The following is a 15,295-nucleotide window of genomic DNA, read 5'->3' on the forward strand; positions in this document are numbered from 1 at the left end:
GTAATTAGAATTTTTCTATGTTATATTGATTTGTAAGTACCTGATAATATATAAATGATGGATGCATTTCACGTATGATGGCCATAATGTTTCATTTATCCTTATTTATATTTAGTAAACAACAATGATAATTAATGCATTACGCATGAAACAGAATGCACTCATAGTTAATATGAAAACATTATTTGATCAATACGAAATTTTGCAAATGTACTTAATGAGAAAAATTTATATGATCACCATGAAACGCGAGTAGATTTAACTTAAAGATAATATGTACATGTAATTCGATCAACGAGATTGGTGATTATTCGATCGGCAAAAAATTTTGATTTACTTACCGGGAAAAATGTATTCAACCAATAATAAATTTTGGTATATTTAATAGAAATGAATTAATTGTTCTCACTCGGTAATTCTTACAAAAATTTATTCGTTCGAACGGACATATTAATTTCTAAAATTAACCTAAAGGATAAAACTATAAATGATTATAAAATATAGACAATATCTTCCTATTTGTAGAAAACATAGACTACCGTCTTTACAAAAGTAATGAAAGAATAATGAAAGATAATAGCTTTGATGGGCGTATCCAGAGGAAAGGGGAGGTTTTTGACAATGTATACTATAATTCTAAGCGAACAAAACTGCATAAAAATCGTGCTTTAAATGTATTACACTATTTAAAACATGCTTAATCGATGTTTCTAAACATTTCTCGTTATAAATAATTGTATAAATCATGTATGAAACATTACAAACATTTTTGAAAAAATATAATATTGTATATATGTTTTGTTCTTATTGTTAAATAAAAACATTATATTTTGCTATTCTTGTGAAATTGTAATACATATAATCACATTGTTGCGAAGGTACGGTCAAAAGTATTGCAAGCCCGCTATATTTTTGTTAAAATCGTACCTAATATTTGCTGAGTAATTGGTTATTCGGCATATTAGGGAAAGGTCGCCGATATCAATATACCACTTAAATAAAATGTAAAAATAAAACTTTAAATACATAAGTACAAACTAAAAAGTACAAACTAAAAAATGTCCTATCAGATAATTACAGCTGCCATTACTTGAATTGGAATAAGAGGACCTTCAATAAGAATATTTTTTAAGAAGAATTAAAACTACTATTACTTGAGTTGAAATAATAGAAAAATACATAACGTATCACTTAGGTTCCGAAAAGCACATATATTCTTAGCGTTTTTTTTTTTTAAAGTAAGTTCGTACTGATATCATTCTGTATTAATAAGTATCAGTATGTAATTTTGTCTGCCTCCGATCTTCTTTAGTTAAATATTGAATTATAAACAAATGGAGATCGAGGTCAAAAAGACTTAGTTAAAAGCTTTAACTTGGTTAAAAAATATCAATGTATAATTTCATTTCCGTACATAAAATTTCTTCTTTTGTTAAATGTTAATTATAAATAAATAGAGATCGATAACGAATAAATTGCTTTTTCATTATCTAGCTTCTAGCTTCTAGCTTAATTAACAAATACTAACATATAATTTCGTTTCAATCTCCTTTTGATAATTTATGTTATATTGCACCAATATGCTGTCGCATTCTCGCGCCAAAACATCGAACAACCCAGTACATTCTGGTTGGACAATTGATATGAATATGAACATAATAATGACAATAACGACGACGTATCTTAAAAAATTTCATATTAGGTCTTTGCGTCGCAATAGATCTGTTTTTTATTACTGCACTTTTTAAACTGGTATACACAGTGCAATAAGTTAAAGTGAAACGAACATACGTTTGTTTCATTTCAGCTTACTGTACCAGTTGTAGCAATAAAGAACAGACCTAATATCTCCGCTCGTAGTACACGTAGAAAAAAAATAAAAGCACTTTTATTGCACAATTTGATTCGAAGCTATCAATTGAGCGTCGAACTTGATCAATTCAGTCGTTAGTGAGATCTAATAATCTCGGTTCCCTGAAACTCTCGATCTCGCCTAAAGGAACAAGATAGTGTCGCTGCGCTTGCCTTAGACACTACTGTATTTCCTGATATTCCTTCTAATTGTTAGCGAATACAAAACTGTAACAAAGTGAAACAAGTCAACGTCTCGGTTGACGTAAAAAAAAATTGGTCGTGCATTGTGCGTGATGAGGAGAGGCGGAAATTCGTTACGCGATCAAACGTAGTGCCAGTGGATGTACACGTGACGCGCAAAAAGAAAGGGATTGGTGAGCACAATGCACACAAGCGTACATTAAGCCGGCGGCATTGCGGCCGTCGAAGTGCCGGCGATGCCGAACGATTCATCGGCGTATCAGTTTAATCCCGGTAAGCGCGATAGCGTTGTAAATCCAATAATTGCCCGTCTTACCCGTTAAGCAGCTTTAATTAATTCCATTTCCGTACCGACGGTGGATTAACGGCCGAAGTTGAATTAAAATCTCATCTGAAGTAAAAATGCGGCCCGCAGCCGTTACGATTACCTAACGCTTTTCTATTCTCGTCTCCCGAGTCGTATTTACGTCATTAACAACGTTAGTTTTATAGTACATCGCACTAATTGCTAACAATGATTGTTGTTACCGTTAAATCAATTTCTAATGCCGCTGTCGAATAAACTCTATAAAACTTTTAGAGTGAATTCGACTCTGTTGAGTGAAATCTCATTCAAGAAACTCTTTTTCAAAACTAGTTCAATTTTCGCTCTTTAGCGGTGCATTCTAAAAAATTTAAAGAGAAGGTTTTATAGCTAAAAGTAATGTTTTTTTTTTTTTAATGATCGTCAATATTTGTGGGATTGCTGAGAATTATAAGATACATGTAATACGAAGAAGTACTCGATGTAGCATCGTTAATCGGAAATGATTGCGACGGAAATCTCTGATCCGAGAAAACTGTTCCGAGGAAATTGCATCCGCCGGAACGTCTCGTAGAGGCAAAGCCTCGCGTTGATTGGAAATGCGCTGTTAAATTGAAACTTGTATCGGATCGATGCTCACTCAAGGGAAATAACAACCGCATCCTTTGTGCCCGGAAGTCGAAGACCGTGTCGATTTTAATAGTATCATATCGCTGAGAAAGAGAAAGAAAGATAAGAGTGCCAGTCCGCCATTGAGCATCTCCGAATTACGTATTACTTTTGTAGATCGATCACGAACAGAGACAGCAATAAGACATCTTCGCAATGTATGCAATTAATTATTTTGTGAAATATGTATCTGTTTGTATATGTTTGTGAAATTTGTTCTTTTTTCTCTTCTTCAATTCTAGTTAAATTTTGGTAGAAAAAAAATATAGATTTTTAAGAGAGAGATTTGCAAAAGTCCCTCTATATTTCTCTTCATCACAACTTACGAAAGCACTGTGTGCTCGAGGGTTACAAAATCACAGACAAATTGCAGGCTTGAGGACCGAAGTGCGCGCAGAGCGAGTATCCGGATATCGCAGCTGCAATCGCCACGGATGTCCATTATACAGATTGCGACGGATGTTCGCACTAGTTGGATATCCGTAGTTAGTGCAGGCGCACCGTAATCTCGCCACGATTCGTTAAGATCTACGAGGCATGAAACATAGTTTACACGCGCGGCGGAATGTCGGTCGGTGTCGTCTAACAGTCGCGTGAATTATGAACTACGTGCACACGAGAGAACATCACGAATATCAAAACTGGACAAATCCGTGCTGGATATTCAAATGTCATCCTCGCAACTGAATAATTGGATGATTTGTGTTAGTGAAAAGATCCTACTCTTTAAATTTGAATCAGTGGACAATCACTGACATCAATCCTAAATAAACCATTGATAATCAGTGAATGAAACGTAGAATCTCTAATCTAACCAATCTCGCGTTAATATATTATATAAATTTAATGTATAAATTCAATGTACTCGTATGTTACTGGAAGATTAAAACTGACATGTAAATTGTATCAGTATTTTAATTACATATAACGGTTAATTTTTTTTTCTTCAATTGAATTTCACTGAGTCCCAATGCTAAGTGCCATTAAGTAATCACTGATTCAGATTTAGAGAATACATTCTGCAAAAAATGCTTAATAGAGAAAATTTACAAAAACGAAAAACATTCCATTGAACGTCCAATGCTTCAAAAAGCTCGATTTACAGGGATTGATTTTAAAAGAATTCTACATTATTGCAAATTATCCCGCACGAATTAATAACACGAAATATAAATCGTTGTTTCGCTTATGGTACAATCGTTTACAAAGCACGAGCTGTTCAGTATTTCGATCTGGTTTCTCGTTACGAGACTGGTCAACATTTACTCATTGCGCGAATTTAGACTTTGTTGCTGCATATGCTACCATTGCGCCATTTAATTTGCGCTTTCATGTACAGTAACATACGCGCGATCTGCAAAGCCTTTCAAAATGAGTTGGGCGAATATACAAGAACTTCGTTTCGTCAACAACCCCTTTGTAGATGCAAAAAAAAGCGCAATATACGTCCTGTACCGTCTGCCTGCAGTATAACGGACCGCCGGACAAAATGACGGGGGAAAGTTAACCGAGTAAAAGGGATAAGCAATATCCCTTTATTCGTTTACTTCTTGCAGACCGCCACTGACGGAAAGACACGACGGAAGCGGGAATCGCACAACCAGCTGAATTCCCTCTCTGCAATTGATTTCGAAAAAGATGACATACCATTTGAAAGAAAAAGAGTAGCTTTATGCTGCCCTTTGATAAACTTGTATTATACTGACATTACGTTGCACGAAATCCACTTCTCTCTACAGCCGTGTGAGTAACAAATATTTATTAAATATCTGCAATAAAATTTATTAAATATATGCAACACAATAGAAACCGTAAAATATAAAATATCCGATTTTTAATGTTGGTGTGATAAGCACATAGTCAGTTTTCAGTATTTTTACAAAAATCTACTGGCCAATTAATATTGGCCAATTTAATATCGACAGACAGTAATTAATTATTTATCTTAAGTACTAAAAGTACTGTTGTTTAGCACTTTTAGTACTTCAAACAGGTAATTAATTATTGTCTTTTAGTAAATTAGCTAGTATTAAATTTCTGTAAGGATATATTATGTATAATAAATGGAGGTTTAGATATTGGATCTTTTTTTATTTTACAATCATTATCTATCTTCATCTTGTTATTTAATGAATAACTTCAACAATAGAACAATAAGAAAGAAAGAGATTGTATCTTATTGATTGTAAATTTTTGTATTTATTCGTCGGGCATTATTCGATGAATAAGAAGTAATTGATCACTGATAAAATTTTGGAGTATATCAATTTAGTAATAAGATAATTTATTATTCGTGCATAAGTAAATAAATTAGAAATCCTTTCATTATTAAATCAAAATTGGATATCGATTATCAATTAACCATAAAACATTTTTCCAATATTATAAATATGTATAATATAATATATCATTTACTTCTCTCTTTAATTTTCCTTTTCATTTTTTTATTTTATCAATTTTTATTGATATCATTTAGCAAGCTAATTTGTGAAAACTATATTATTCACTTGTAACTTTTGAAAATAAAAATTGTTGACACCTCGATATTTTCACTGAGATAAAATCGATTTTAAATTACTCTGACAATATGTTGTCGGATTTTTTTTTTCTTTAACTTTGTGTACGCGAACTATCGATGAGATTTCGGAAGACCCCGCATCGTGTCAACAGCTTTTACATAAAATCCTCAGCGAAAGCACTCTCGATGTCTTTAAGTGGATGACGTTTCGACAAATAACGTCGCGCGACAAATAAGACAACACGTCGTCTCACGATAGACAAATATTATTATTTCCGCAAATGTTTACAGTCAACAACCACCATGGTATAACGCGGCGCTATTTAGCTCTTCATCTTCGCCTCCGGCTATTGAAAATGTAATTTCAATTTCGGCGAAGCGAAGTCAATTCGCTCCATACGGCAGTAGCAGGTCGCGAAGAAATGGACCAGTTTTCATAACCGATACGAACGAAATGTACGACACTTTATGTTCGCGCAGCTACATGAGCATGAGATGTCACGGCTTATCTCCCTCTTTCCTCCCTCTTGCAACTGAAATTGATTCTTCGCGAAAGGTCGCGAGGTCGTCCGCGAATGGTCCAGACGATAGCGAGAGCGAAGAAAGCTTGAGGCTTCACCTCGCATCTTCTTTTTCTTCTCTTCTTTCTTTCTTTTTCTACTGAATTTATTGATTTAAAAAATCGCTGAAACAGTAAAGACGACGTGCAGTAAGAACAGAACAGAATTAAAAAATACGTGGTAATTTATACAATATATCTAATGCAGATTTAATGGCTAAATCTGAAAGCAAAATTGAGAGTTTAAAATGAGTGACTGCAGTGGTTTGCTTTACTACGAGATTACTCGAACGCAAAGGTTGCAATTTATAAGTCCTTAAAAATATTAGATTTGCTAAGATACGCGGAGTTTTGCTGAAATATTTAAAAGTTTAAATACCTAAAAATAATTTTGTTGAATCACATGAAAATAATTATACAGGACGCTCAAACTAATTGCTAAAATATCAAAATCTTTTGCAGCATGCTTGAAATTGCTATGTAATTATTTTTATTATTCAATAAAATTATTTTTGGATCTTTATTTAGCTAAATTTTTTTTATACTTAAGTAAAATTTTTTTTTATACAAGAATGAATTTTATTTGAAGTGAAATATCTAAATAGACATGTGCGATAGATCGCAAATTTAATTTAAACAAATCTGGCTGCTTTAATTTCTTAATGGCCATAAAGCCCTTGACTTTCGTTCAATAAGCGTCGATGTGTGTTACAAGTGACAGCAATTCGCCCGTCTACACTGTGCCTGTATAGTGTATACCAACTAGTATCTCCGGTTGTCAGTCAGGCGAATCGTATGATACCATCATATCCATGCAAATACTTTTGCCGACAAGCCAACTTGCAATCTCCACCCAATGTCAGGTAATACTTCCTCCTGGGATGGGAGAAAGGCAGGGGAATATTGGCATCAGACAGCGGATATCGCGGCAGTAAATCGTTTCTATTCACTACAACCGTTCCAGACACAAGCGTATCCTATCGAATGAGATATGTGAAAATACCTCGTAAAGTCGCCAAAAATTCGACGAGGAGAAACTAAATGTACTGACAATACGAAAGGCAGCCATAAATTCGAAGCATTATTATCTTGTCTTGTTGTATAAAGAAAGTAAAAATATATCTTTCAGTCTTTATCTCTTACAATTTTTTTAGAAAATTAATCGTATAATCAGTCCGTCTTACTTATTATTATTATTGTAACTTGTACTTATTATTTATAATTTGTAATTAGTCTACGATTATATTAAATATATCTGTAATTACTCTACAATTATATATTAAATATATCGTAGATTATTATTAATAAATAATAAATTGTTTAATAATAATAAAAAAATATATATATGAATCTCTGTTAAAACGTCCATAATTTACAGTTTAACTTTAAAATTTATCATAGAATTTACAATTAATGTTGCATTTGCCTATCTAGTTTTCTTAATCTTTATAAAAAAATATTAAGTTTTATTTAATATTAAAATCTATACACAATACATATCGCTCATTTGCTACAACAAAACAAAATTTTTCAGAAAAGTTTCAATATTGAATTATTAAAATTTTGAAATACTAATTTTAAAATGCAATTTTAATGTAATGCTAATTGCAGAGCAATAAAAATATGTTCTTTTAAAGTAGACATTTTTTTTTATATATTTTCGTTTCTTCTACGAGAAATTAAAAAATAATTTTTGAGTTATGTCGTTACAGTAAATAAACGATATATATTGTCAAGCGAGCGAACAGAAATGTATAAACGAAAATTCCGGACATCCTCCATCCCCTAAGAAAACAAACTTTTCTCATTAAATTTAGCTTTTCCGGCTGTGGACACCGCGCAAACTGAAGAATAGTTCGAAACAACGTGGATGCAAAAGTGAGCGACTATTATACAAACCGTGAAACCAATTCGCGGCCTGTACACAAGAAGGACGCATTTGTTTAACGTTTCTGTGCAAAACAGCGCGTAAAAACGCGTGTTTACGAAGCTCCAAGGAAATGAGCTTTTCACAATGTGGTGAGCAAGGTGCGACATAATAAAATGTTATAGGGAAGAAATCGTTTCTCGCGGTAAAATGCTAAAACGCTTTTCCAGTGCGCTGCGTAAACCCGGGATCCGCTTCCTTAATTGCAATATCCAGAACCAACCAAGAGAAGTTAACGTAAAGAAAGTTTCGAGGTTTATTGCGACGATGTCACCTGAAATGTAAATAGAACGTCGTGCTTCATGAAGCTATTTTCGATAAATTTTCTGGAAACTTATAATAGTGAGTATAAAAAGTATTTATAAAGATATCTTCTAAAAAAAAAAAAGGTATTTTCTAAAAGAACCTTATTTTTAAAAAGTAAACATTAAGTAACGATTTATTAACAAAGAATAAAATAAACTGTATATTTCTCAAAATTATTTTACTTAAAGAACATGTAATAATTAAAATTTACATATTATCTTAGAAATAAGCAAGAAAATAAAAAAATTATAATCACATTATTTGTACAAAAAGTATTTGTACAGTCAAACTTATAAGATTAGAAACACGCAAATTCTTTTGTTTATATTACGGTAAAACGTACTCATAAAATTGCTAATTAATGTTCATTTTATGATAATTGCGAATAAGATCTTTTTATAAAAATTTCTCCTGTAAGAATACTTTTTGTAATCACCAATTACTGTACAAACCGCAAGCAAAAAAATTGTGTTTATTTTTCTTTCTGGAACACGAGATGCATAAATAATAACTCAAGAAATATTTTTTATACCTAAAAAATATGAGGGCTGAGATTCTTAAATTATAAATTTAGCGATATTAAAAAAAAATAATTATACAAAACATTATATTATTGTAACATTAAATTGCACATTTAAGCTTTAGAAGCTTCGCGAGTTTCTAATGAGTACATGATTAAGTTTTTAGATTTACATCTTTCTTTTCTTTAGATCAGTCTGAAAATACCGATAGATTAAAGACTCCATTAAACATTCTCTAATCTGAAAGATTGTTTGGAACACTTCTATTGTTCACAGAAAGAGCTAATTTGCTTGCCCTGGCCAAACTAATATCTATTCATAATTAACTACAGTATGTCTATTATCTAATAATTAACCGGCAACCGCATACACCGCATATATATGCGAATGCGGTCGCAATATGCATTATTATGGGAATTGTATGTGTATACGTGCAAATATATAATATATAATATATAATAGTGTACGTAATCAAACAACTCATCGCGTACATTAGCTTATATAATATCTGTAAAGGAACAGATGCGCGTTTTCGCAAGCTTCAATATTTTCTAAAATATACTTGAAAAACTCCAATAATTTGGTCTTTCTTTCAACGTTTTTCCACTCAAGGATTCCATTCTCGCACAATTAAGGAAAGAAAAAACGCCAGGCAAAGTAAATAATCTTACTACGCAGCTCCGAAGGAACATAAAGAAATCGCGATAGCCGTCCCGTGAAAACTTTTGACGAGCTTTTCTTTCGGCTGATTATACGGGGAAAGCGCCGAAGTAACGGAAAAACCGCGATAAACTTCGCGGGAGGCTGAATCCTCCGCGAATGCCGAGGATTCTTTAATATCGAATGCCGGCATTCCACCCGCCGAAACTTCATGTTTCTTACGCGCACTTTTAGGAAGATGAAACTCCGAATCAGAAAGGAGAGAGGAATGCCAAATGGAGGAAACGGGGAAGCGTAGGAAAGCGCTTTCACGACCTCCTCACATTACTGAAACGACGAAACATTGAGAGCGGAGATGGATTATTTGTAAGGAATCTCGCTTTCGTGCGCGAGAAGCGGTAGTGTTGGAATTCAATTTTGTAATTGACAAATGTATAGTACATGCTCTTTCCGTGTGTGCGATCAATCGAGCGGGAGCTATTTAATCTGAGAATGATCACCTGGAATTTATCACTTTTATATCACTTTTATAATATTTTATGTATTGTTTTTCATTTTTTTTTCTTTTTTAATAGCTATTCTTTACGAACTTTCAAGTATGCAATTTCTTCGAACGTTCACAATAAAAAAGCCTCGTATTAATTAAAATTTTTATTTTTTAAAAACACTGTCGTACTTAACGTGTTTATTTTATTTAACATTTGTATTAGTTTTTACCTACTTTTTCTGAGAATTGTGATTAAAATTATATTCATAATGTTCTCAAATATTACACTGAAAAAAAAGTGTACTAAATGTTAATAAATATTTGTTAGACTAGTTGAATACTTACAAAATGTAATGTTTATATAATACAAGAATCATTAAGTTGATTTAACTTTGTATTATTTTTATTTAGCAAATATTTATTTCCGTAAATAAATATTAGTATTATTATTTATTAAATTTATTACCATTGTTACAATTATTTATTAAAATCAAGCACATTTTTCTCTCAGTATAATAAATTGGAAAAAAATTAATAATATGCAATATATTGATAATAACAGGACTTCAATTGAAATGTAAAAATACTCCAAGTGATCGTCTACGTAAAAAATCAGATAATTATTCCCGAGTTAAACGGAATATTTCACAGCTGCGTGTGTCGTATTATATTTTTGTAAGAAGAACGTTATGGTGACCTCGATCACCTAACGTGCATTGTTTAATCCCATATAGCACACTTTTGCAGAGATCTTTCTGGAAACGTTCACAGGATGTTGGGACGTTCTCAAGATGTCCTTCAGAACATCCTTTAAAGGTCTGTATTATATAGGATATGAAAAGAATAGTGATAATCCAATCCCTTAAGTTGAATATAACAGATTATTATTTTTAATTTTCATGTGTAAAAATAAAAATTAATCCATTTCTGTGATTATAGTTTCAAAATAAACATCGTCCATATAAAGATATGCATTTAGTAAATAGTTAATAAACTAAATTGATTTAGATTTGATACATTTTCTTGAATTAATCAAATTAACATGTTAGAGCTATGTTTCAATATAGATACACTGCCAGTATTAAAAATCTACAGTATATGTAACATGAATTATAGATTTTTAATACCGGCAACGTATATCAAAACTTGCTGTAGATAGAAGCAATGGCAATGATTAAATCTATAGAAATAATAAAAAATAACTCTAACTGTTTATATGTGGATATAATTTGACGTTGAATTTAACAGTGTATATTTGAAAATCGTGCTTCTCTCTCTCTCTCTCTCTCTCTCTCTCTCTCTCCCTCTAATACATCAAACTTCTGAATTTCCAATCTCGTTTTGATGAAATCGTTCGGCGATCCGATATTTTAGCGATCTCCCGGGCTTCGTCCGTACTTCCGATGCAATTCCGCCGTTCTTTCCGTCGAGATTTCCATCCGATCGTCTCACGTGGTCAATGTAGAAAACACGTCGAGCACACTTCTGCGGCATTCCGGATAAAGGGCGTGGCAGGCTGCGTCCTCCGCCAGCTCGCCCAGCCGTTCAGCCGCCCGATATTCCCGATCCCCGTACTCGTCGTACTCTTCCCGGGTGCTGGAGGGCCTGGAATTCCATGGTATTCCGCATACACGTGCATACGTACGTGTGGCTGTCGCGCCGTGAGAAATTACAACGGCCGTGTTCGTACCATGGCGTCGCTTCGGAAAACGGCGCCGGCGGAACAGAACAAATATACAAAAATATCGGCGAGCCGCGGATACGGTTTATCGAAAAATCCTGGCGTGCCCTCGATACCGTGTTTATTAAATACCGTAGCCGTCTCCGTCGTGACATTATGTTCGCGTGTAATTGACGTAATGCGTGGGCGACCGGTGCCGACGTTTTATTGCGGCGCGACTAATCGATTTTTCTCGCCGATGACAAGGACGTCTGCTTCGAACGATTATCGATAATAAAGACATTCTTTCATACAACCGGGGTCGCCGGAGAAATATACGTTGGATACATCGTAATATTAACACATCGGACACTTTAGTGGTGTATCTTTCAACGAGTATTATAGTCGACGCAATCTCAATGAAAATTGAGACCGGAACGATCAGTTAGTATCGTGTTATTGAAGTCCGATAAAACCAGTTTCGTCGATTAAAAAAGGAATTAATATCAATACAAATTAAAATCACGTACACGGGGGAAAAAAAAACAATTTTGCTGAAATATCTAAAAAATTAACTTAGATACAGATTTGAAAATAATTGCTCTGGATTAAAATAATTATAGGAATTTTTCAAGCATACTGTAGAGAGGAACGTCAGTAATGCTGAGAGAGATTGTGATATTCTAGCAATCAGCTTCTCAGAGTCTTCCAGAATTATTTTGATAGTCCAACAAAATTATTTTCTGATCTGCATTTAACAAAATTTTTAGATCTGTAGCAAAATCATCTATCCACGGTAAAATTCAAGGAAAGAGACAATTGAGATAATCAGAATTCTGATTAATACGATTAGAATTTTCTTCGTCCATTAACAACTAGAAATTTTTCCCAATGTATCTAAAGTATCTGGAAAAAAGATTTGCGTTTCGCGTCGCGTCGCGATATTCAAGTATGTCAATTTTCTCAAATAGCACATGGTTCATTTACCTAAGGAAAGTCTGTACCAATTGTCCCAGTAAACCGTGATGGACGTCAAATGGGACGAAAGCGGCTTCGCAAATGGCCTTGAGTAAACACTCTTTGCCACCAAAGCCGTATATGGCTGCCATTTTTTCAAACAATTTATAGAAGCTCCATCTACTCCTGCTGGTTCTCGCATAAAACACTCCTGGTTCCGTGAAATCCGCAGCATCAGCCGGCATGTCGTATATCATTTTCGTAAATACACCCACGATTACGCTCTCGCGATCCAGCTGCAACGGTGTGCCTAGACCGAAGATCAGCTGTGAAAGCAGAAAATGGTATTCAAGCGGATGAACATAACGATACTCTCACTAGAACGCGAAATTTCATTCGAATCATTTTCACAACGCGTCGCGATATTCCATGTTGTTACCGCTTTATCATCAAATTACACACACAAATCCATCTAAAAAAGTTTTCTCAAATATTAAATAATTATTAAATATTAAATAATTTCGTAATTCTTTCGTCTTTGTTGAATAGTGCGGTAACTCTAAATTCTTAGGTGGAATCTCACTTTAAAGAATGAAAATTGAGCCATTCTTGAAAAAAAGGTGGTTTAATTTTCGATCTTTAAGAATGAGAGTCCATTTTTAAGAGTGACAATTTATTCTAAAAGTTTAAGAGAATAGCAAATTACTGTCTGTCCAACTGTCAGTTTGCAAAATTTCTTAAAAGTAGTTTAACTTTTTTAAATTCTCTTTTCGACAATAAATACTTAAGAACCTTAACTTCATTGAGGTAAAGTATAAATCAATTGAGAATCAAAAATCGTTTAAAAGGAGTTTAAAATGTTAATTTTAAAAGATTGTAATACTTATATTACATTTCGACATTTTTAACGAAGTTCTAATAGTTTCAGAATTTTCACTGTACTACTTATTGTTAGTTACAACATCGAGAAAAAAAATTGTTTACTTAATTAAATTAATTTAATTCATTTATTTCTTTTCATGAAGTATATAAGTATTTACGTCAACATATTATATTTGACTTAATTACATATATTCTTCAACGAAAGAAATTAAGACAAACTATTAATTAAGTTCAAATAAACAATTTTTTTCTCAGTGTTGCAAAGGATTTGTAGCTACAGATATATCCGAGAGAATAGTTTTTTATTCAAATTTCTCTGCTTTGCTATAAGTTTTATCTCAAATTACTAATTCTACTAAGTAGTGACGATCATCGTCATTCAACATGATTACTGCCAGCTTCGCTGTGTCGAGAAAATGATACGACCGTTCCGCGCATTTAATTATTCTCGCTGGCAGTGCCATGTACGGCGATGTCGAGCTTTGTATACACAACGAGGATGAATCGCGATGACCGCGGCCGCACACACATCGTGGATTCCGAATTCCGTGGCTCGTACGAAGTTCGTCCAATTTCCGCGCCGGGGTTTGCGCGAACCGTCCCTCGTATGAATTTCCGATAAAACCGCAAATTTCCGCGTAGAATCGTTCCGCCGCCGAGTATCTGGATACTGCAGCTTCGCCCAGAAGGAGAAGGTAGAAGAAGGTGGAAAATGCACACCAAAGAAAAAAGGAGCCGACGTGCAATAATTCTTTTACCTCTCTCTCTCTCTCTCTCTCTCTCTCTCACGGAACAAACAATACGCGCTCGTACCCGACATTATGCGCGAATAATTGATTGCGAGCGTATCGTACGAGCGTAATTCCGGCGTGAATGTCTCTTGCCGACGAAGGCTATTTCTTTCGCGTTCGAAATATTTCAAGCTCTGAGAATTATCGCGCTTACTCTCTTCCTTTTTTTCCGCTAGTAACAGACACAAACTTATGGCTTTAAGTTATGACAAATGTGACGTCCTTTATTTAAATATAATAATTAAATTTTGTTCTAAATATCTACAATAATAGATTTACAGTATTATACATGGAGAGATTTTGCTGAAGTATAATTGCTGAAGTACAATTTAGCTGGATAGAAAATAATTTGTTAGACTACCAAAATTATTATGTAGGCTGGTCAAACATAAGTAAACGTGAGTAATCCCGCAAAAAGTTATTAGCTCGAGCGGCTTATATAATTATTTTGATAATCTAACGAAATTATTCTCAGATTTTTATGTAGCTAAATTTTCATATACACTTAGAAAACCATTCTTTTCTGATTGTAATACAAGAATTATTTGTATGTATATTTTCTCAAATATTATGAAATATTTCTAATTTTATGAAATGTAATTCAAAATTTTTTTAGAAAACTTTATATTACTGCTTGTGGAAATGAGAATGAAAAGTTCGTTCATAAATTTAACAAGCTTTCATCTCGCACATTTATTAAATAAATGTGTTCCACGCTTCGGTAAAAACGTGTTAACGCTGGACAAAAATCCTGGCACTCTTCGCACGTGCTTTCAATGCGCAGGAAAATATTCTCTTATCGCACTGAAACTGGGACTGCAATATTCTCCGAATTCTATTTTCCAGCTTAAGTCGTCGCGTCCAATCGTATCTTCAATTAGTGCGAATAATGAATGTCTCCCCGCATTCGTTTCTACATCGCCAGACTAACCAGCAGTCTATCATCGGTTTGTAAAATGTATCGATTTCATTCGCCGACACGAATATATATATATATAT

General features: G+C 33.5%; 1 protein-coding gene across 1 annotated transcript in view; it reads right to left on the minus strand.

Moving 5' to 3' along the window:
- Positions 1-11,327: 11,327 nt before the first annotated feature.
- The window catches only part of LOC108754454, a 5,201-nt gene continuing 1,233 nt past the window's right edge, over positions 11,328-15,295 (minus strand). Inside the window, exons 2-3 of the mRNA XM_018496728.1 lie at positions 12,654-12,949; positions 11,328-11,611 (exon numbers count right to left, since the gene is read on the minus strand). Of these exons, the coding sequence (XP_018352230.1) occupies positions 11,455-11,611; positions 12,654-12,949 (453 nt within the window). The 3' untranslated portion in view covers positions 11,328-11,454. The remainder of the gene's footprint in view (positions 11,612-12,653; positions 12,950-15,295) is intronic.

Source organism: Trachymyrmex septentrionalis, unplaced genomic scaffold, assembly GCF_001594115.1.
Source record: "Trachymyrmex septentrionalis isolate Tsep2-gDNA-1 unplaced genomic scaffold, Tsep1.0 scaffold8, whole genome shotgun sequence".
In the NCBI taxonomy this organism is placed as follows: Eukaryota; Metazoa; Arthropoda; class Insecta; order Hymenoptera; family Formicidae; genus Trachymyrmex; species Trachymyrmex septentrionalis.